The sequence below is a fragment of the Schistosoma haematobium genome, chromosome ZW (assembly GCF_000699445.3).
Source record: "Schistosoma haematobium chromosome ZW, whole genome shotgun sequence".
Lineage (NCBI taxonomy): Eukaryota > Metazoa > Platyhelminthes > Trematoda > Strigeidida > Schistosomatidae > Schistosoma > Schistosoma haematobium.
The window spans coordinates 48,592,989-48,617,166 of NC_067195.1; the positions used below are offsets into that span (position 1 = coordinate 48,592,989).

At 36.5% G+C, this 24,178-nt stretch overlaps 1 protein-coding gene across 2 annotated transcripts; it reads left to right on the forward strand.

The window, feature by feature from the left end:
• Window positions 1–3,427: 3,427 nt before the first annotated feature.
• VPS51_1 (Vacuolar protein sorting-associated protein 51) lies at window positions 3,428–24,003 on the forward strand. Of its 2 annotated transcripts, XM_035734221.2 has the most exons (18): window positions 5,251–5,390; window positions 5,432–5,457; window positions 5,757–6,155; window positions 6,194–6,349; window positions 6,396–6,599; window positions 6,631–6,719; window positions 7,184–7,331; window positions 8,355–8,479; window positions 8,727–8,862; window positions 10,010–10,362; window positions 11,861–11,960; window positions 12,953–13,087; window positions 13,747–13,867; window positions 15,913–16,178; window positions 16,394–16,660; window positions 18,186–18,298; window positions 20,286–20,364; window positions 23,522–24,003. In XM_035734221.2, exons 3-18 carry the CDS (start codon window positions 5,868–5,870, stop codon window positions 23,549–23,551), a joined length of 2,610 nt encoding a protein of 869 aa, XP_035588961.2. In that variant the 5' UTR covers window positions 5,251–5,390; window positions 5,432–5,457; window positions 5,757–5,867; the 3' UTR covers window positions 23,552–24,003. The 2 variants fall into 2 exon arrangements, with proteins under 2 accessions (XP_051071694.1, XP_035588961.2); XM_051211612.1 differs by lacking the exons at window positions 5,251–5,390; window positions 5,432–5,457 and adding an exon at window positions 3,428–4,057 and having other exon boundaries at window positions 6,631–7,331; window positions 8,727–10,362; window positions 11,861–16,178; window positions 16,394–18,298.
• The last annotated feature ends 175 nt before the right edge of the window (window positions 24,004–24,178 follow it).

Sequence of the window (24,178 nt, forward strand, 5' to 3'; positions counted from 1 at the left end):
GACTTACGTGTTGGTGTCAGGTCTGACGATTACTTATACCTTAAGCGGGACTGAAAGTAAAATAGGCATCAGTAATTACAGATTCCACAGGACGATTCAAAGTTCACATACCAGTCTTTATATATTTATAAATGTTCATTGTCCACGGTTCAGAAGTGCGAATTGTCCAGAAAAACAAATAACACAAGACGTGCATGTTGCGAGCCAGTGTTTTCTTAGCGACGCAGGAGATAATATAAATAAGCGTGAATGGCGATCTCAAGAAACAGTGTGCTAAATGCACTTTCGATCTGTAATTGAATACCGATTTCTGTTTTTATAGTAGTTTCTCGTAAATATTTATCCTTAGATAATTGTTTACTGTCTACCATATTTTTAGCCAGCTTCCCAAGTGTTCACAGACCTAACTAAAACTTTTTAACTCAGCAAACATTGTTATACCATTGGTACGCATTATGAATTCATAGGTTGGATAATGGCTATGACAGGGAATTCGTATGTCTATTATAAGCTATTTGGCTGTTCTGATACTGCATTTCTCATACAGAGGAGTGACTTTTTTTTTGTAGAACACTGTGAATGAAAGTTCAACACCTGATGTACGTAACCAAAACACATAAGTAATTCTTAAGAATTAGAAGTTATTTAATAATGGATCATTTGTGCCTGTTCTAAACTTTAATAAACACTTCCATTTATAACGCATCAGTCCTATAATTACGACAATGCTTATCTATCGTGGCAGATCGGAATTCAACTTAGTAATGTAGTACACCATGTTCAGGGTTGCAGTAATTGGTAAGCTGTCTGTATAACTAATCGCGTGAACACCAACCTGGTAATCGTTAAACACGAACCCGAACCAGCATTTCTACATCTTGCTGCCACATAAGACTGCACAGTACACTCTCCCTGCCGTAACGTTGTAAGAACAAGTTAATGGGCAAATAAATGAATTTATGTAAAACCAAAAAGATTACAATATTAGAACTTCTTGTCATCAGGAAGCATAGGTATGGTCAGTGAGAAGAATGGATTTCGACGATGTAGCTTCATCATTCCCACCGAATAAACTCACAACTTGTGTACATACGTCTTCCGATTATTCGAGGCATGAACAGATAACTTTACTTGCCAGAGGTTCACTAAGAGCATGGATAGAGTGATAGTTAGTAGTGAAATTATCTAGCAGATCTTCACTCCCAGTAGAGATTGACATGTTGTCCAACGCGCGAAGAACCAAGTCCATTATGTATTGCCTTATCCACCAGATGCTATGTCGAACACACAATTACCTCCACGAATTAGATCTTTAATATGTGCATACAGCATGTGGTCATTGAAACGTTCACAACCTACATCACACCCTTGTCGTAGCACCGGATGTATTCTCCTGCTCTAGATTCGTGTCTCATTTTCCTAAAGTGTTTACAATTCAAAGCTACGTTTTTAACTGTGAAATCACTAAGAGTTCGGAATGATATTTGAACCTGGAATTAATGGTACATTTAGCTATATTTCTTACCTCAAGCATTGTAAAACGTTGGAGATCATTTATAGCATCATATGGACGCAAAAGTAGGTCGGTATCCGTTCTATTTCAAATTTTCCAGAACGTCAGTAGAAGGGAACCCCTTCTTCTGAGACATTCTTTTAAATGTTTATGGGCACTTTCGACACAACGTTTTGTGTGATTATCCAGACTGGGTACGTGCCACCGGTAACAGCGAGCCCACATTGACTTTCGAGCAAATCCGAACATAATGTGTTATGAAAAGAAAAGCTCACATGTCAGAACGCCTGGTTTTAACGAGATGGTCCATCAGGATTTATAAACTACAGCAAATAATTTGTACAGTTGACATTTGCCTCCCTGAAAAATACTCTTAAAATAAGGAACGAACACAGTATTATGTCGGCATGACTGCGCATAGACTACACCGCGGAAATTTCGGTCACTGCCGAACCCATAACGAAAGTACGGTTATCATGAATACCACACATTATGTCTTTGAATCACAACAGTTGTCCTATGACATCTACGCGTCGTTCTTGCCTGCCGAGAGCATATATAACAGTGTGCTCTTGCTCAAGGCTATATGAAACCACTAGCTGGAACAGTGGAAAACTAAAATAAATTTATTACTATTCGTTACTTATCCAACATTGTTGGTCCGATAAGTCGATTCAATATATACTCCCTCTGAGAACTCGTGGTAAATTGCTGTTTGCTTCATACTACTGAAGTAAGTCGTAGATATGCTCCCATGTTCATTGAATACCTTTACGTCATTGTTTGCTTGAACGTATCGTAAAATGTCGTTGATATTTTTAGTGTCCAGACAAAATAGTTAGAATGTGAGTTTAACAACCTTGGTACAACCATGATCACATTTTGGCGATATCGTCCTTGGTAAGCTGTTTATGGAACTTTCAAGAAACAAGATTCTGTAAGCTACGAGTTGGCGCATTACTCAATAGAAACGGTCTTAAATATAATCGTTCAGTTAACATCAACTGTCGTCTCGATGGATCGACAGAAATATATCCTTCTGTGCAAGGATGATTGTGCACTGTTTTAATAGAGGCGACTGTTAGCTCACCGTTTACAGCACGGACCCAAAATCCAGATTGACAGTGGCAATATTTCGACTTGAAGGATAGATTTATTCGAAATAATGCGTAAGCAGATGACTGATGTCGTTTTCTTTGTCTAGGTGTTGGTGATAAGTTAGAAGTTGTATACTCTTTGGAAGAATAATGATCACTGTCATCATCTCCATCCTAAAGACATGTATCAGATTCTGACGAACTGCGTTTACGTCCATATGTACGGACATGTCTGACGAAAAAATACTTTAGATTTGGATTATCATTGTTCTTTTTAAATACTGACATAACGTACTTGGTGTGCGTATACTGTAAAAATACCTAACAACCACGGAAGTCATATTACCTTACATACTTCCAAACAGGTCTCGAAATTGTCCCGACTTGTAACTCGTCTTGATAATACAATAACACTGAAGATTCATCCTATGTCATGCATCATCACGATGGCATCGCCTTCGTTACTTGAAGGATGGACTTTTTAAGACATAGTGGGGTTAAACTTGATTCAAATCTCAAAATATCTTGATCTGAACGCATCTGCGAAACTTCGCGAATTGTCGAGGTGACGTACCGATCAGTTTACGGCATGTGCTAAGCAACCTCCATCACTGGACGATACTCCGGAAGCGTTGCCCTTGAAGATGAGTGTTCACAAGGTGATTCCATGAATAAGAAAAATGATGTCAAAAACCCACAAATACTTTTATATACCGAAAAAATGAATATATCAATACCGGTCTCTGGATTGATTGTAGTTTAACTGATCTAAATAAAACATGGATCTGTAGCGGTAAATAAATACACAAAATCAACGGCTCTGTAAGTCTTCGATATTCGGTGCTGATCGCACTAGCGTTAATGAACCCACCTAGCTGAAGGCGCTCGGTCACACATCCGCACCAGATCACCAGTACGTTGTGCTTCACATCTCCTATTACCGCTAGTTACTTCTCGATACATCGATATTCTATCAAATATATCTTCGAACCTCTTAGCTTATAAACTCACTCGGTTGGCACGTTTCGACTATATGTGTTACTGGTTAAGGTGTTGTTAAACTCCAAATACTTGTGGCGTCTTAGGTGGTGAACCCGACGTGATCTGGTACACCTATTCGCAAACTGCGAGTCTCCTCTTTATGAGAACTTTATATATCATGTTTTTTAATTTAATATTTACACATTATGATATTTTTTCTCATATTTGTGGATGTTTTTTTCTCTCGTTCATTCCTATACCTTTTATTCCTCATCATTGAACAGACTCCTGTGGTACTTACGATCAAGACTCTTACACTACCCTCATTCCAGCTAATGCCATTCTGGCCTGACGACATCGAAACTTGGTTATCCTACGCAGAGGCTGACTTCAAAGAGGATGGCGTGGTAGAACCACGTGAACTGTTCTTCGCATTAGTGAAGGCGATACCGCGCGATTTCAACTGGTACGTCACACCTAGTGTTACACTAGTGATGCCTCTGAAACTTGCGAAACTCTGGAAAGGTCTATTCTTAAGTGCGGAGGTTTAAACGATCGACATAGGTTAGATCAACACTCCAGTAACATCGATCTACAACACCGCTCAGCAACAGACGTGTTGCAATGAGTGAGAGAAGTTATTGGTCAACGGACCTTTGACGAGGGCCTGTTTAGACAGTTTTTCTTGCCTAAGCTCCCCCAACAGGTGCAGGCAGGTCTTGTATCAATTAAAAACAACGCTGTAAACGAGCTGGGTGTGTCTGCTGACCGAATTCCGGAGATCACTAGTATTTCAGACGCCGAGGTCTATTCAGCCAAAGAAAAAACTCAAACGACACGAAATGACGTTACGGAACTCTGTCATACTTTGTAACGCTACCTCAGTATTTTCCATGACTGTAGACGATCCCAAACTCCTTGAAATAGTGCATCATGAAAACGATCTCTCTCTAGATCACAAGAAACAGATCGTAGCGTAGGATAACCAGGTTTCGATGTCGTCAGGCCAGAATGGCATTAGCTGGAATGAGGGTAGTGTAAGAGTCTTGATCGTAAGTACCACAGGAGTCTGTTCAATGATGAGGAATAAAAGGTATAGGAATGAACGAGAGAAAAAAACATCCACAAATATGAGAAAAAATATCATAATGTGTAAATATTAAATTAAAAAACATGATATATAAAGTTCTCATAAAGAGGAGACTCGCAGTTTGCGAATAGGTGTACCAGATCACGTCGGGTTCACCACCTAAGACGCCACAAGTATTTGGAGTTTAACAACACCTTAACCAGTAACACATATAGTCGAAACGTGCCAACCGAGTGAGTTTATAAGCTAAGAGGTTCGAAGATATATTTGATAGAATATCGATGTATCGAGAAGTAACTAGCGGTAATAGGAGATGTGAAGCACAACGTACTGGTGATCTGGTGCGGATGTGTGACCGAGCGCCTTCAGCTAGGTGGGTTCATTAACGCTAGTGCGATCAGCACCGAATATCGAAGACTTACAGAGCTGTTGATTTTGTGTATTTATTGATCGCTATATCTCTGTTATTGCCAGATTTTCAAATGATTCTTTTTCAAAAACACTAACACCAATATTTTGAATAATAATTCACTGCTAAATTAAACATGAACTGATGATCTTCAATCAACTTAGAATATTGGGTTCTGTGATTCTGGGAGTACAATTGTCTTTTTGGGTGTTATCTTTAGTCTGTATTGGCGAAGCTGTGATTTTCCGAAGGCCTCTTGGACTTCCAATATGCTGGAGTATAGTCTTTAGGATGCACCTCGTAAGATTAATAATTTGTCAACTAAAATTCATATTCCATAGTAAATGGCCGTACACATACGTGCTCTGTAAGTGACTTTTGTGAATAACTTATATATGCTTATATATTTACAAGTTATGGAGAGAATTTGAAATTATGGATATTTCGATTTCAATTCTTGTGAGCGGTTCCAAGACAGTGTTGTACCACGCCTATATAATGGCCGTCTTTCACTTTACGAAGATTACCAGTCTTTTGGTGTAGGTTAGCAGCCGCCCAAATCTTGGGACTCGAGGTCTAAATTCGATATCATCATTACATGATAATCTTAGTCTTTTCAAATCGTTGATTATAGCTTTAATCGTAATCCTGTTTTACATTTTTTAGATATCTGATAGTAGATGGGCGTCCTGTTTATCTGATTGGGTCCAAGATACTCATCTGCTTTATAGTCTTTGATATTCTTCTCAACGTTTGAAGTTTTGCTTTTCCTAACTGATGGAGGATGACTTACAACGTAAAGTCATCAAACAACGTTTAAAGCAGTTTTATGGAAGTAATACAAACAACTCACTGGTTGATCAGAATGATCCTTTAAATATTGACAGTCCATCCTTCGATCCACAATTGTACTTGGATAAAAGTCTTAAGACTAAAGACCTTTCTGATCTAATATCAGAAGAAAAGGCCCTAACCGAGCAGATTCGCAGTCTGGATTCCGACATGCAAACACTAGTATATGACAACTACAGCAAATTCATTAGTGCAACCGACACCATTAGAATGGTATGTCTTATTTTTTCTAGGAAACAAATAATTTTTAGATGAAATCTAATTTCAGTTACGTCCAGGCCGAAATGAATTCATTACTTCAAAATATTGCCTCCATTGTTTCAGTTTCTGGTACGATTAATGGAAATTTAGCTGATAAGAGAAAGAAACTGGGCACACTGACAACTACCCAGTTGACTCTAAACAAAGTAAGATCAAAATTTTGAGTAGAACTAACTAAAGTAATGTTTCTAGCTAAACTACTTAGTTGAACTCCCAGTCAGCTTAAGGAAATATATGAACAAGTGTGATTGGGATCAAATTGTACTTGACCTTAATAAAGCAAAATACATTTTAAAGAGTTATCACAATACTCCATCTTTTAAGAATATTCGTGAGGACTGCGCTGAGATAGTATCGGAAATTTGTTCGAAACTATGGCGTCAATTTGATGAGTCTGTAAGTCGTTGATTCTATAACTATTTTCCAGAGCGATATGGCTGAGTGTTCTAATCGTCTAAAAATTCTGCAGCAGCTTGGTTTCTCGAGACGAAAATTGTCAAGAGCGATATTACGTTTGTGGGTAACAACACTTTAATTTTACTTGTTAGACTTTTGCCTATCATGCTATATTATACAACTGAGTATTCACGCAAATTTTTTTTTGACAGGCTTTGTTAACATTTAGGGACTAAAGGTATCCATGGCTCTATAAGATAAAATGACGCAGAAACTCTGAGCTAACAAACACTCATGTTCAAACTGATTACTGGCATTAAGATATCTTGTACAGTAATTTCTTCCAGATGTGTGCCGTTGGGAGAGACTTTTAAGTAGATGCTATTCGCGTTAATTCAGTGCGTTATAAGATGTAGCTAAGTTTATCCCACCGTCTTATGATGTCGTACGTTTGTTAAAATTATCGTAAGACTTTCGGTTTCGTTTGACTGACTGGCCTTCAATTTTATGAGGCTTTTTTTTCTCACGAAGGTTGTATTTACTATCGGTTTTACACTAATGGACAACTTATTCTTTCTTTTCAGGGCTAAACGTCAAGTATCTCAACGTTTAGCTTATATTAAGACTTTGGTGTGTGAAGGAGACAAGCGAAGTGTTCAGAAAGAAGAAACCGTTGGTTCTGCTGAAAACATTGCGAATCCATTTGTCCAAGAGTCTTCTTCTGAAGAAATGGTAGGGTATTATGCATTTATTAGCCAGTTATTTTTGATGAGCGTGAATTATATTTTAGGGCATATGTCACTCCTGGGGTAATATATATGAAGCAGTTGACAGAAAAGATCGAAACTATGTTGAGCAGCCACGTATTTGGTGATGCACTTGTTTTTGATAATTAGTATGAAAAGCCGACATGAGTATGGGTTGATTGTTGTTTCTTTATATCTGCTCATAACTGAGATAGGGAATATTTCCAATATGAGCAATCAACGTTTAGGATGAAGTATCACTTTCATCTTTACTGCTTCAGTGTTGATCATACTTAAAAATCCCCGTCTAATTCAAAGAAATGGTCAAGTTTCATGATTTACATGCATCTTTAAATAATGAGCCCATATGTGAACCCATGCATTAGGTTCCTTTCAACAAATTATGTAAAGTGAAATATAAAGAATTCATTTTATTTTAGAGCTGTACTCACCGTTATACAAGCTGGTAATAGTTCATTCGGAATTTCATCAAAGATTAATATAGTTGAAAATTAGGAAGTGGATTGTCTATCAGTAGCTTGTAATAGTTTAAATCATAGTGGCTGACGATTGTTGATATCCTTTTAATGATTATAAAGAGTTCGTCAACGTTTCCAAGTATCCGTAATCTACCATGTAAGCTTGATACTCGAATTCCTACCAAAGGACTGGAATCTTATCCAATTTATCATATATTCTACCTTTAGAAAAAAGGTGGCGGGAATAGGAACTGGTACGTTAGACCATCGTGTTATGCGAGAAGTTAGCGGATGAGGTTATAGAAAACTTGATGTCGATTGTAAATAATTGATTGACGTTCCGCATAGCTCTTTCAATTTCTCCCATTTTCGTTTCTCTGATAGACTAAATGGTTATAAGTTGAGCTATAAATTGTATTACATTATATAAAATAGCTTGACTACTTTATTTAAAGGAAGATCGGTTAATATTTGTTACCTCATTATCTTAACAATTAACGTAATTTATCTAAAACTTTTTCTTCACCCAGGACGTGTTATACTTCGCCAATCTCATAACGGATTCTGTCCTCATTAAGCTTTCTGAATTTATTGGACTACTGGCGGATTTTTATTTCACAAAGTCAGATGAAAGTGAACCTATGGATACTATTTTGTAAGTATGGCTTTCCAATCATAGATGTGATAGTTGAATGACTTCAATCGTTAGTATTATTAGGTTTATGAGCAAAAGCAAGGGATTAAATAATGATTGTGTTGCCCATATTACTTTCATTGCATGCCGGATCCAATCGTATCTCTTATTGGTCGTAAGATACTATCAGTTCGTGTTGAAATTTCTAGTTACTTGATTATATTTACACTAGATTAAGCGAAGAAACTGTCTTTTATTCCTTCCATAGGGATGTCATTTCTGGTAAAACAGAAAATAGTGCCTCAGAAATCGATGATGGTTCTTTTGAGGAAAATTTGTCGAATTTGGTTGAAGAACTGATGCATGAATTTTTTATTTTGGTTCGAACTCGTTTTGAATCGGAAGTCAGTTTCTCAAGTATAAGTAATAAATGTTATTTTTCAGTATTCATGTTCGAAACATAAAGCCTTTCAGAAATTTTATGAACTCTTAGCGTTCCATATTTCCAAGTATTTTATTTCTCAGACATGCGAGTATTTGATTAATTTATCTTGAACTATCCATGTAAACTTATCAACATGCTCATCTGTTAAATGGTAACATTATTGAGACTGACTGAATGATGGTTGTGTTATGTTTAACCTTACTAAGCGAACGTGACAGACATAAGGTCCTGTATACTTTGTTAGAATTTTGTACCTGGATTTCAGATATGTCGAGTGGATCAATAGGGAGAATTTCCGTTGTTGTGAACAGATCTGCTTAATTTCCCAACCTTCCTCAAGATGTGGAAGCGAAGGTGGCAATTTCGAATACCATGATTTGTTTCCGAATAGCTACATCAGAAGACACATCTGGGAACAATCTTTCTGGTAACAAACACATTTAGGATTAGTTTAGCAGAATGAAATCTGTAATGAAGATGAGCTGCTGAGTAAAATAAAAATTAAAGTGAAATTGAGTACAAAGCTAATGGAAATAAAATGTTGCAAGTAAATAGGATGATATGTAATAGATTTGTTTATCAGGAAATAATTATGGATTGTGAGCGTTTGTCTGTAAGACTTGTAATTCACATTATTTGTAATTGTCATGGTTGGTCTTCAGGCTACTAGACTGCCCAGTTATCCAGATAGGAGAAGTTGGTTTTCTGAAGTAACCACCTAAGGGGTTAATTTATCTGACAATATAGCATATGAATCTCTAGTTTGGGGTCAAAACTCAAATTTTATTGGTGATCTCCCCACCACTCAATTATATCATCCATATTCTCTCACTTTTTAAGGGACACTGCCGCATTAAGGATCGAGTAGAACCTCCTTATAAGGGGCTGTGGATGTGCACTTTGAGAGAAACGGTGGGATTTTTCCTTTTATCAGGACATTTGAAGACCACATTTATTCCCATTCATCACAAAGCTTTTTGTATTGACTGATATCCAGTATCATTTTAATCGAGTATCCTCAGTGCTTACAAATTGTCACATCTTATTGCTGTAATTATTAATTTACAATCGCCTTTTTAAATTTCTGTTTATGCTTCAATTTCTAGAGCACAAATAATGATGTCAATTTATTGATAAGAGCTTTGGATCGTATTCACTGTCGAGTACAGACCTTTAATCGGTCACTGTTAACATCAGTTACTTCTGTAGATTTTGAAGGTGTGCTATTGGATGATTTAAGTCCTGAATCGCTATCTATAGTGAATCGATTCTCTTTACTTACTAATCAGTTTTCAAACTCGGCTCTGGAAATAATTAATCAAGTTGCTCGAATGCAAACTACTTATTACTTTGATATATTATGCCAAAATGCAGTTGAATCATTTACGGATCTCCGACATAAACTGGCTAGTCATGGACTACAAACATCCAATTCAACTAATGAAGAAGTCAACAAAGTGTAAGCCAAGTTATTGATTTGTATTTAACGGGATTTCTTTTAAAAAGAATTATTTCAACCTTATAATATGTTCAGAATGATTGTTTCGATGAATCCTATCGACAATGAATATCAATCTCACGATTTATTGTGCCCCAATCGTTAATCAAAGCTAAGTCAGTGGTATCTGTTTCCGGAGTATCTTCATATGTCTAAAGGATCTGGTTACAACCTTTTACCATAAAGTAGGTCATACATTCCAAGGTAACCAAGTAGTCTTAAGCGTGCGGTAAGGAATACCAGCGTGATGTACTTTGATTGCAATCACTGGTTAGACGTCGATTGATATTTTCTACGGAGATACTTGCTATTTGAGATGCCTAAGGTTATTAGTTGTTCATGGAAGTTCTGCTGTCAGCTAGTTGGATGTCAATTCTAACCGTACACAAACTAATTTCAGAATAAAATCCATCTTAAGCAGATAGATTAGTTTTAACCACTGCCTAGATTCATTGACCAGTAATTGACGATGCCTTTAATATGACAATCAAATGAATGGATTTAAATGGTTTCACATCCAAGTAGTCATACGGTTAAATGCTTGAAGATTAAACACAGGCTCTTATTAACATTCTTTTTTGATCCTGTAAATAATACTAACGTTTCCTCAGATATCTAAGGGGTATCACACTCCCATCATCACGTCTGAAATACACAATAAATGGCTGTGCTCCGAACTGCAGTTGTAGCGCAATGATAGCAATTTTCCAATCATTAGCCTTTGTTTTTAAAGTAAATGCAGAAGTTAATACAGTTCATTACAGTCTGTTTCTAAGTGTTTTGGATTCTTGACCTGATATTTATGAACCACTTCTAAGTAAATTTATACCCTTAAAGTTCACAAGTTATAAGGGTCAATTCCAAAGCTTCTCTTCACCAAAGCGTAACTGCTTTAGGTAACTATCTGTATGAACGTCTTATATAGGCATTTTTAATAGTCTCAAGAATCTGATCTTCCAAAGGTTTTAGTTCCTTAATTACTGGCACAGTTATTTTAGTAACTGGCTGGGTTAGCTTTATAAAGCATTGGTGGAAAACATCCTCATATCAACCGTTGATTTCTAGTTTGATGTCACATAAGAGTTTGTTTGGTTTTTGTGTTTCAGTAAAATCTAGGTCAATAATAGTGTTCTTAAGCAGTCCATAGGGGCCATGGATGTCAGTGCCGTGTTATATCTGTTCTATTCATGAGTTTGGGTACTTTGCCAACAGTGGTATACAGACATATGTAAGAATATCACGAAAGCTCGCCTCCGAATAAGATAACTATTCTTTCGCTATAAGCTGCTGGAATAATATAATTTCAATTTCAAAGCTTGATAGTGAGTTAACACGGATTAGTTTTCGGGGTAGTAAAGTAAAAAAAATTAATAGTACCACGACATACTAACATTTACCAAAGGAGTATGTAGTAGATCAAACTTGACGTTTCAAGTCACGTATATCTTTTATTTTGTAGGAACAAGATTGGAAATAACAATCATCAACTTTCATCACTTTTAGATGCTCTCAGTTCGTCACTTGTTTCACAGTTGCGCAATGTACTAAAAGCGGAAGAGGTAGACATCTTTTTGTGTTTCTTAATTTTATTTAGTAATAGTATTATTTTTCACTGAAATTGCAGCTACTTTCTGAACTTAGCAACATCCATTCTTTGTTCCATCTTGTCACTCTGTATATCCCTTTTGCCGCCTTATTCGACTTTATTCCTGTTCTGACGATTGTTTGCGTTAAGGTACTCAGTCTTCAATCGTTAAGTTACTTTTATTCATTTCTCTTTACCTGCTAAGATTTGGATAGCCATAATGTATTGGTGATCGCTACACAGCAAATATAATTGTTTGCCTAATATTATTTTATTGATAACTATTTAATTTTAACATTATGTAAAATCTTGTGTTATAAACTCCAAGCCACAAATGATATGTGATATTAATTACCTGTCTAAAACTAATATAAGGTTAAAATCAGTACCGCGATTGTTTAAAGCCGAATATTTGAAAATCAGCTCAAAAACTGCCTAGGAAGCTTTAAAAGGTGCAAAATATTTAGTTTAAGAAATTCCGCTTGATAAGTAACAGTCAAATTTGATGTATTTGTGGTTGTGGTTTAGGATTTGAATTCCAATTAATCAGAAGTTTGGCTTTTTATTTATTTTCATCTATCTGTATGTTGTCAATTTGTATACGTTATTGTACCTTACTATTCATGAAACTTCATATAATTACCAAGTTGCTGAAATATCTGACTAAACTAGTATTGTATCTTCCTTTCGTTGTAAATTGTTTATTACGGTTTATTTAAAAGCTCACTGGATTAATCACCAGAATACATTTTACTGGTTGTTTTTCAAGTTTCCTAGGTAACAACACTAATGCATCACCTTGTGCTACAACCCTTCAGCGATCGGTATACGTTGTGTCTAGAGCATTTTTGTCTACCATCTGAATAAAGTGTTTATTAATTGTTAGAACAATCATGAAGTATCGTTAACTATAAGTTGTTAATTTTACATAGTTACTATCTGATAATCTGTTTTATTTCTTTTCAGGCTTTCCTTAGTACTAATAGTACATTTTCTAGTAGACCACAATTTCGTAATTCATTTTGCATTGATCAAATTAGAGAAGGACTTATCGTTGGTTACTTAAATTTTCTTGTTCAATTTCTTAGTGATCTAGCTAAGGTAAATTCACTTTTATCGCATGTTTTTCATGTTTTAATTTTTTATATTTATGAATATTACTCAGATATGTTGTGTTTCAATCCTTATCTTTTCCCACTAATGCAGGAGGAAAGATACTGTAAAACTCGGTTAAAAAGTAACTGTTGCATATACTTTATCGATCATTTATTCATTAATTTAGTTTTTGCATCATACTATTGTGCTTATTTCTGATAATATATTTTTAGTCGCTAGTAGTCAAATCTTGGATTCTCGTTTTTTCCTTACTCTTCAACGAAACATATACCGTCATTTGTTGGTATTTGCACTAAAGTAATATCAACTCTTTTCGAAAGGATACTAAAAGGCCTTAGCTTGATCTCCTTCGTCAGCTGTTACTAAAATATTGTCAACTTGAGGTCAATTGTAATATATTATCTTCAGTAATAGATTCACTTGCTCACAGAAACCATCTCATAACTAGCCAATTAATATCGAGAACAAAACACATCAGTTGGTTACGATGATCTCAATTAGTGTTAGAGGTAAATGGACCCCTATCTACTCCCTGTTCTCCTTACCATGAAAGGATATGCAACATGTCCTTACCTTATGCTCTCTATATACGCTGAGGATTTTTATTTCTCATTTCTTGTCTTGTTTTCTTATTCTTTTTTTAGACAGCTGTATGCAAAATTCCGGGTCCTATTTTACTAACACTTGGAAAATTATGTTTAATGTGGGCTGATTCTGGTACAGTTGGACATTTGATTTCTCTGGCCGACGATTTTATGCTTTTCGGTAATGATTATGTAATTTTGGTAATGATGATAGCGATCTCTAAAATTAAACGTTTTCAAGAAACTAAACTTCATTGGCCCCCATATGCCCTGGTACGGCCGAGAGTGCGGAGAGTCCGCTCTCCCTCTCGAAATGCTCTCACATGGTCACGTGTATATAGCCTCTGCCAGGGAAGTCCTACTCACTGCCTTCTCGTGGCGGGGGTGTTGTTTACGAGATTGAGCGGACGAAAAGTGAATGTCCGGCGCTTTAACCGGGTTGGTGGACACGGGGGGTCCGCCTAGGGGAGTTGGAAAAACCTGCTTCCAAACCAATGGTGCACATGGGCTCCAGGGTCCTGAGGTAACAAATAGTGTATGAACCAACTGTTGGCTACCATGGGACTGCATCTCCTTGCGATGCTCCACTGCCTTGTGGATCAGAATTTTAGGTCAAAGGCTCCTGTTGTGGCCCCCTAAGAAAACCACCTGCTTCAGTTTGGGCACCCGAGTAGTATCACAGCCCTCACACAAATTAAATGAGATTTGTGTTTTGCATATGTATTTGGTGCCTCCTTGTACCAATATTTATGTGTTCAAATAATAATAATAATAAACTTAATTGGTAATGGTTATTTGGTGAATAGTTCACTGAAGTAGTTTGTGACTTCTTGCGTAATGTGAAGACAGTTTTTAATCACGAATTGACTTTGATTGGAAGCTGTAGAAGATTCCAGTGTACTGAGTAAGTGTTTCAGTTTACTCTCACAATTTTCTGTATTGTGCAGTCTCAATGTGTGGTGAAGTTCCTTAAATTTGAAATGAATCGTTAGTTGTATTCATATGTAAAATAAGTAAATGCAACGGAATATCTGCTTAATGCTTTTACATTCTATTTTATATGTTACTCATGAATTAAGGATAATATACGTTTGCGAAACCTAAGTTGATGCAATGCAACGTAAATTTAGATTTGACTGAGAACTTGATTATCTGAATTGGCGAGTTATAACTCAATAGAAAGGTTAGTCTGTTCGTTCCTATTTGACATATATGTCACCTTAATCAGTCTATTAACCTAATCCTGAATAACTGATTATTCATTTCGTCTCGTATAGACATACTGTGTACGTAGATTCTAATTATTTTATAGTGTGATTAGTTAACTGGCTTCATTGGGTAATGGATACGTTACATATGGCCGATAAGAGTAGAGGATATTCGTAGGTTACTAGTATTTGATCATAGGTGTCTTCGAAACATTGCTCGTATATCCTGGGACTATCGAGTAAGTAACGCAGCTGTTAGGAAACGGGTACTAGGTAAGGATGGCAAATCAATTGATGACGTAGTGAAACTTCATCAGTTGAGATGGCTGGGACACGTGTTACGTATGCCCAACGACCGACTGCCTCGACGCACGATGTTCAGTGGTATAGGAGTAGGTTGGAACAAAGCTAAGGGCGGCCAGATCAAAACATGGCACAAATCCATGAAGTCATTGACAAGTGGACTGAGTCATGTTGGTAGGTGTAGACTACCTGGTTGGGGACCGCGAGATGATAGCAACCGATGGTTAAAGACCCTGAATGACATGTCTCAAAATCGTTTGCAATGGTGTGAGCAGGTGCATCCACTCTTTGTGTTCTCCCAAATTTTGATCTCCTTATTCCTCCTTGTCTCTTTTTTTTCTCTTCCCAAATTTATTTCACTGTATTATACTCTTTAAACAACATCTCCAAACACTAATTTTCCCGATTGCTGCTTATACTCTTATTACCTCTACCACTACGGGATTTGAATCGACCACTGCATCTCTGTGCTAATGTGGTGTGGCAACTCGAACTGATGTACGTACGTACGAAGTTCTACGTTGTTACTGACTGACTGACTGGATATGTTACATCAAATAACAATCTCATTGATCTAGGATCTGTGAATCCTCCAGATTGTCGACCGAATTTCCCGCAGTATGATCGATTTCTAATGATATTAATACTTTCCATTACCAAATGCCATATGATTACGGTCAGTTTATTTGCTTGTTGGTTGTCACTTTTTTTTCAGGCTCACAAACAAAAGAATCAAAAAAGGAAGATTTTAATACAGAGAATGGTAACAGATCACTCACTACTCCAAAAGATGTATCAAATCGTTTCAGGTCTACTGGTAACGAGCTTCTAGTTGCTTTTGTTCGCTTAGAAGGTACAAATTTGGCACAACTGCTTCGAAAGAGTGTTGAAGCAAGGGATTGGCTGAAAAATTTGGAACCACGTACAGTTCGTTCTGCAGTTAAAAGAGTGATAGAAGATTTAGCATCACTAGATCAACAAGTACGTTAAATACTATTAATATTTAACACTAAATTTATTGTGATCATCCATTTTCATTTTACTTCACAACTTATTTATCGTTTATGCTTACAATATCTGCGTTTTTTCTAACTGTTGACTTGGGTTTTATTTGTTCATCAGTGTTTTTGGTGCCTATTTTCATCTCAATTCCAAGTCAAGTTCATATACTAATTTTTATCTGTGTTCATGTTTAGGTCAGCCAGCTGTTTTCATCAAATACTCGTAATCGTGATCGTATTTCTGATTCACGTTCCAGTCGTAGTCTACGACCTAGCACTTCATCACATCTTATAGACGCTACACGAACTGGAAGTTCAAGTCAAGGATTTCATTCTCCTGACTTAGATCCAACTCTAGCTACTCATTTACGCCGTTTATTTACGCAAAGAGTTGATATTTTTACTGCAGTTGACGCGAATCGGGAATCACTACTTTTGGGTGTCATTAAAATAGGTTTAAAGGTTAGCCAAGTTTTCAGTTTCAGTTGTTGCACTGCATATTTATTGTATGTTGTAACCAAGTATTATCACTTTGTAAGATTTAAAAAATTTGTCAATAAGGTGAGTAAGAAATAGTGAATTCCACTATCCGTTTTCTTTCGATAGGGCTTTACATAAAGTTTTATAGTGAAATTTAGAATAGTTTAATAGTTAAACTACAATTCAACAAATATAATTCATTTTTCCTGGAAACATCGCTGTAATCTAGTCAACTTTTCACTCGATGAAAGGAAAGTTGGTAAATGCTTGTGTACTCATCAACTTAATACGGATTAACTCAATCGATAATCGGTATTTATTTTCATCTCTTTATGTGACAATCATTTTCTTGTCATAGCTTGTTTTGTTCAACTGTATGTTATGAAGTAAACCCTCCAAAAATTAGTAACTAAGTAGTAGTTGGTCTGTGAATATTAATTCGAAATTTGAATCTTATATAACTTTGAATAGTTTTGTATTTCACCGTTAAGCACTGGGTTATGGTGTTTTACCACTACGAAACTCATTTTGTTATTAGTTATCAACAAGTCATTACCTAAGTATTTCCAGAGACATTGCCAATTTCGTTGCTTTTTACTTCTCTGAACTCTCAATCACCAATATCTACATTTTTTTTATAGTTATGTGCAAAATCAATCCATCAATTTATTGATTGTGTAACTGAGTTGTGTGAGCAGGTTCAGATTATTAGGTTGGGGAGGGATGAAGTGACCCAGGATCGAAATGGAGCAACCTATAACCGTGTTGTTGAAAGCAGATGATCTTACCAGTCTCTTCATTCTCGTTCCTTTCTCCCAGTTCATGTCCCCCATGATGGGTTCATACCGGGTGTTTTTTCTTCTCGGCGTCGGCGTTTACATCCTCCATCAAAATAGATGAGTTTTCCTGATCATTTCTGTAAGTCTCTCATAAAGCTGATCTTTATCTTCGCCATGGGTTTCTCACCCCATAAGTGCTTCTCATGTTTCTTAGGACGGTATCATTGGAACTCCTTGTGTGTGGAGCGTTTTCTATTTCATGACCACCATACCATAACAGCTCTTCTGAAGTTAGTCTTTTTTCATTCAGATTGTATTCATTGGTTTTCACTTACTCTAAGCATGAATAGTTTGTAAGGAAATTTGAATGACCCTCCTGGTTTTCCACATTGTGTGGGCATCCCATGTACTCATATTATTTGTTTCTCTTTGCTGTTTCAAGCATAGATCATTGACAACTTTTCTAATGTTAGACTAAGTGATTGAAGGTTCGGATGTCAGTTTTTTATAGATCTAACTTGTTAAATGGCAGAGTGTATGAATTGTTCATTCAGCTTCCACAACCACTAGCTCTTTGAAACCTTTTATATTGTTTCACTGAGCTATATTGTTTTATTGGATCATTGAAACTAACTTACTGCTTCTCAACTAATTTGCTGTTAAACAATGATACGTCAAAAATACTTCGCTTTTTAATTCATTTACTTGTTTAATTTGGAATGATCTAGACTTTGATAGAGTGTGCACGTTTACAAACATTTGGTCGTTACGGTCTACAACAAATACAAGTTGATTGCCGATATTTACAAATTCATTTGTGGCATTTCGTAAATGATGAAAAGTAGGTCAAATTTTTTTGGACTGATTAATTAATTAATTATTTTCTTCTCATAGTAAGTCCAAGGTTCTTTGATATTTAAACGAACATCGACCATGTTTCTATAACGTTATCGACAAATAATTTTATAATTCATGAGGATTTCAAGTAGTTTGGATGTAAGTAACGCAGGCATTTCTAGATTAGCAGAACTGAATATATGTGTGCTAACACTAAATAGTACACTCTCCCTACGTGACCTGCGAAATTCTGATGTAATATGAACCATGAATGTTCTGGTTCTGACCAAGTTATTGATTTGACGTGTTCTGGAACTTTTTGATGCACACTGATACTATTCACACTTGTTTACTATGTCTTTGAACGTCCATTTCTGGCCATTATGCGTAATTGCGTGCAATTGATTTCATTCTGGTTATTCCTGGATGTTAAGTATGAAATTGTTTAAATACTCTCTTCTGTGATGCTTGTGGTATAACCACAAATTTTCCAAACATAAGGCAGTTTCTAACTGTACATAGAGATTGCCGTTGTTGAAATAGGTGTTTTAGTTTTTCATCTAAAGACGATGGCCATTTATTTTGAAGGTAATGAATCGCTTGTTGAAGGATCGAGTCTTGTGACATCTGTTACTTGGCAAGCTGCTATGGGGAGGGGTTATCACTCCATCCATGAAACGTTTGTGCAATCAGCGACACAATCGTCGTTAGTAATAAGGTAATTACTTATTAAGCGTGATATAGTGTCCGCCCGAAAAAAATCTTCTGCCCTATAGTACTGAATATCAAAGTGATCTCGTAGCAACGTCATCTCCCACCTCTGCAGTTGGTTTGCCGAATGCGCTGCTATTTCGAACCTCGAGCCAAAAACAGTTAGTAAGGGCTTGTGAGTCGGTCAACAACGTGAAGCATCTTCCATACAACATTTTGTGAAAAACAACCGCTAACGCTTTTTTTTCGATCTGTTTGTAGCATTTCTCTGTTAATGTTAGTGATCTGTTGCGTGCATTACTACTTTTTCTACTCCATTTGGAAATTTGTGTGAAATTACTGCCCCCCACACCACATGCAGACGCATCTGCTGTAACCATTAATGGCATTGTAGGATCGTAATGGGTTAGTAGACGGTGGGATCTAAATAGTGCTTCAATTCTTTGAAAGATAGTTGACACTGCTTTGTCCATTCCCGCTTAGTATTCCTTTCAAGTGGATGATTAAGTGGTGTTTGCTTTCCATGCAGGGGTGGAAATAATGCGGAGTAATAACTGACGAGTCCGAAGAACGAACATAGAGTCGGTAGATTGTGTGGAACAAGTATGTTCTTCATAACGAATATGGAAATAATAGGTCAGAGAGGAAGTCTTTTTTGAAGGGGCTGTTGAAGGAGAAAGATGGATACGCCACAAGAACCAGATACGTAGAAGACTCATCAGAAGGAACCAAAACAGCTTTAGAAACTATCATTGACATTTCTAAAGTTTCAAAAGAAATACCAAGAACGATACAAGGCGGAACAGAAGTACTATCACAGGAATCTACAGAAAAGTTATTACCACGGAGAATTAAATAACTACGAACGAAGACCGTCAAATTTAGAAGCAGTGAAGGAATCCCCAAAACGGAGAGGTGCTAAGGAGGTCATAAGAATAGTCAGATTTTATCAGAAACGCTAAAACTTCATCTGGAACGATAACCTCTCTCACATTTTCTGCCAATTCGATCCCTCATGACCTTTGCCCACTGATCAATTACAGTCCTAAACATCAGTAGAACGATTCAAACAAACAATACTAAATGAAACTAAAATTTATTGTTAATTAGATCATTCTGTCTTTGTTCTATTAACTGAAATCTGAAAAATGAACTGTCATTGCTCGTAATGGATCATATGAGTGTACATTTTTGGTTTTGATTAGTGTATATAATATCAGTTCTGTTTTGATGCTTGAGCCCACACTGCATATTAAGAATAATGCATTTCTTTTCTCCAGGCTTATTTGTATGTTACTAGAAGATGTGATCTACAGTGTTGTTCAGCGTTGCGTTGATCCATGTTTCATGGAAGAGAGTGTAAGTTTCAGTTTATTTTTTTTAAAGTGACTGTTAAGATATTATATTACTCTAAAGAAGGTATTCAGTAATATATATGCTACAAATGTTCTGTAAAGATATCCGCTTTCTCTGTCTAACTTCGCTAACAAAACCTCATGCATTTCTCAAAACCTATATCACTGCAAACATTTTAACTACCTGTTCTAATTGGTGCTCGAATGATTGACTCCAAATGGTAGAACATTGTTTGTCTAGTTGGTAGAAGAGTGGTACAGTTGGATGAATATTGTTGGCTTTGAGTAAAACCGAACGTTTTTCACTTTGTACGATTTTATTATTTTACATTATTGGAATGAGTTTGCGAAGTGGTACGCATTCACTCGCCAATATAACTGAGGTTGTCGATTTATATTTAATACATTTAACCGTCTATATTCGTTTTAGTATAGACCCTAGTTTACTCTTTAGTTTTTGATGTACGAGATACAGTATCAAACCATTCTACTTTATTTGAACTAAAGGGAGCAGTGACCTGGTGGTCAAAATATTTGGCTTATAAACACTAGGTCGTAGCTTTAGACCCACTTTATCGACTTCGGTTTGAGCAGTGTGGCAATAGGTCACTAATCCTCATACCTAAAGTTTGGTTCAAGGCTCTGTACATCAATTTGTAATTGTTATGTGTACTAATAATTTTTACAAATATGAACTATTTTCATCATATGGAGTATAGATAGTGGTTATTATTTTTATTGTCCGACAAAGTTAATCATCTTATTCAGTGGGGTCTGTATCATCAATGTAGGATGTTGAGGATAATGTCCTGAATTAAAAAGATACTCTTGTGGTTGTTAAATTTACTGGTCTTCTCGGAATATTTATATTTGGTTAATATATAAATAGTAAGTGGTCATACAGTGTATATTAATTAGCTGAGGTTAAAAAATCAGATACAAGGTGCTAAGCTTAGTAACAACAATCAACTTTCAGCACAGACAAACTGAAAATGACCAGGTCAATTTGACTGAGTGCTGTTTGGGATTAACGGATGAAATCCAATAAGCGAATTCTAGGATCAAAATTTAGTTACTCATGAGTAATACATTTACAATAAAAGAATTTCAGGACGATGCTTCGCCTAATTGTACTGAGTATGCAATCAATGACATTTAATCGTTCAACGTCCAGCGCATGTTACTACTCATGGAGGAGCATCAGCCGACCACCAGCACTCTCCACTCAACCCTGCCCTGGGCAATCCTTTCCAGCTCTTTCATGTTGCTATTCACTCTTTTTATATCTGCTATTTCAGGACGTTGTGTTTTTTGGTCTTCCACTTTTCCTTTTCACTTCAGGATTCCAAGTTAGGGCTTGCCTCGTGATGCAGTTTGGTGATTTCCGTAATGTATGTCCTATCCACTTCCATCGTCTTCCCGTGATTTTCTCTTCAGCTGGAAGCTTGTTTGTTCTCTCCCACAGTAGGCTGTTGCTGATGGTATCCGGCCAATGGATGTTGAATATCTTGCGTAGACAATTGTTTATAAATACTTGTATATTTTTGATGATGGTTTTAGTAGTTCTCCACGTTTCAGTTCTGTACAGTAGAACTACCTTTACGTTCGTATTGAAGATTCTGATTTTGATGTTAGTTGACAGCTGTTTTGAATTCCATATGTTCTTCAATTGTAGTAATGAGGTCCTTGATTTGCCAATCCTCGCCTTTACGTCTGCATCTGATCCTCCTTGTTCATCGATGATGTTTCCCAGGCGCGTGAAGGATTCCACCTCTTCCAGAGTTTTGCCATCAAGTGTGATTTGGTTGGTGTTCTCTGCTTTGTATTTGAGGATCATGCTTTTTCCTTTGTATACGTAGAGGCCTACTGATGCAGAAGCTGCTGCTACACTAGTTATCTTCATCTTCATTTGTTCGTGTGTATGGGATAGGAGGGCTAGGTGATCTGTGAAGTCCAAATCTTCTAAGTGGTTCTGAGCTGTCGATTGTATTCCGTGCTTTCCGTTTCTTTAGCTTCAGTTTCATCTTTGCCATCCCCAGGTGGTGATCTGAAGCTATATCAGCTCCTCTCTTGGTTCTCACATCTTCCATTGTCCTTCGGAATTTTCTATTGACACAAATATGATCTGTCTGGCTCTCTGTGGTGTGGTCCAGTGAGATCCATGTAGCTTTGTGTATGCGTTTAAGTGGGAATATTGTGCCACCTATAACCAATTTGTTGAATGCACGTAGGTTTGCAAATCTCTCCCCAATCTCGTTTCTCTCTCCTAGTCCATATCGTCCCATGATATCTTCATATCCGATGTTGTTTATTCCGACTTTGGCATTTAGATCTCCCATCAGAATGGTGAGGCCTTTTCTTGGGCACTTCTCTATGATTGACTGCAGCCTCTCATAGAACTGATCTTTATCGTTTTTGTTGCTATCGTTGGTGGGTGCATAACATTGGACAATATTCATTGTAATTCCATCCTTCTCTGTTCTGAATGATGCTTTGATGATTCTGGATCCGTGAGATTTCCATCCTACAAGTGCATTTCGTGCTACTTTGTAGAGTATTAGAGTAACTGCCTGAGTGTGTGGAGCGTTTTCCTCTTCGTGATCGGAGTATAGCAGCATCTCTCCCGTGTCTATCCTGTGTTGTGCAGCTTGGTTCCCGTTGGTTTCGCTAATTCCCAGTACTGCCAAGTTGTATCTCCTCATTTCCGTTGCTATTTGACTGGTCTTCCCGGTCTTCCTTTATTGTTGGGACGTTTCATGTACCTATAAAAATTGTTGTTCTGGTTGTTAGAAGGGGCATCGATCTCGGCTTTCATCCTGAGGCGTCATGATTCTTCCTTCAACTCCCAGGGCAGAGTTTAAACGGTTTAATTTGTTGAATCTGGTTGACATTTTCTAGCAAGATTTTTTCTACAGGTTGGGGTTGCCGACCTCATGCCCAACCCTCCTCATTTTCCCGGGATCGGCATCGGCAGAATGACACTTAATAGCTTAGTCATTATCTTCCATCATCTGTTAATTTACTCTTAATATCAGATTTTCAGTGTATTTATAATGAAACAATCTATTGATTATGAATATTTTAAAATTTCCATCAGGTTAAGTCAAGTTTTTTTCATGTACTTAATGTTAATCTCTCCTGTGCTTTTGTTCTTGTTTTAGGTTGTCGAAGCTATTTGTGATCGAGCATAAAGTTACTTAATTATTGCTTAATTCTTGATAATAACCGTTTTGTTCTCGAGTTGAAGAAGAAAATAATCAGTGCGTAACTTCTTTTTTTTGGTGGTATTTTTTCATCAATGATTGCGGGATATTTTCATCCGTTTATTATTATTATTATTATTATTCTCACCATTATTGAATAATGATCCGTTTTTCTTTTGGTGTAGGAAAAAGTTAAATTTTAAAATTCTAATTGTAAATTATTTGTCATATCGAAACGTTACAAATTCCTGTTTTGTTTTTTTATTTGTTATTTTTGTACTGAGAATTGTTTAGCTGTGCTTTCCGATACTTCGATGTGATGCTTTTTGTTTTATAAATGTTCACTATCTAACTTAATGTTTGATGTTAGTTTGAATTTTCGTATATATTTGCTAATTTTGTTGTTGTTGATACAATAAACCTTATGGTCTCACTTTTTTAGTCACTTTTTTGTTTGAGGTTTTCTTTGAACGGCGATTTCTTCGCGAACTTGCTTAAGTATGGTAAGAATATTCGAGTAATTGACATTCAGGTTAAGCATATAGATAGTAAATCTGTACCAACTTACACTAAAAACACCATGCTCCCAGGAGTTGGACGGGACAGTGATTAAGT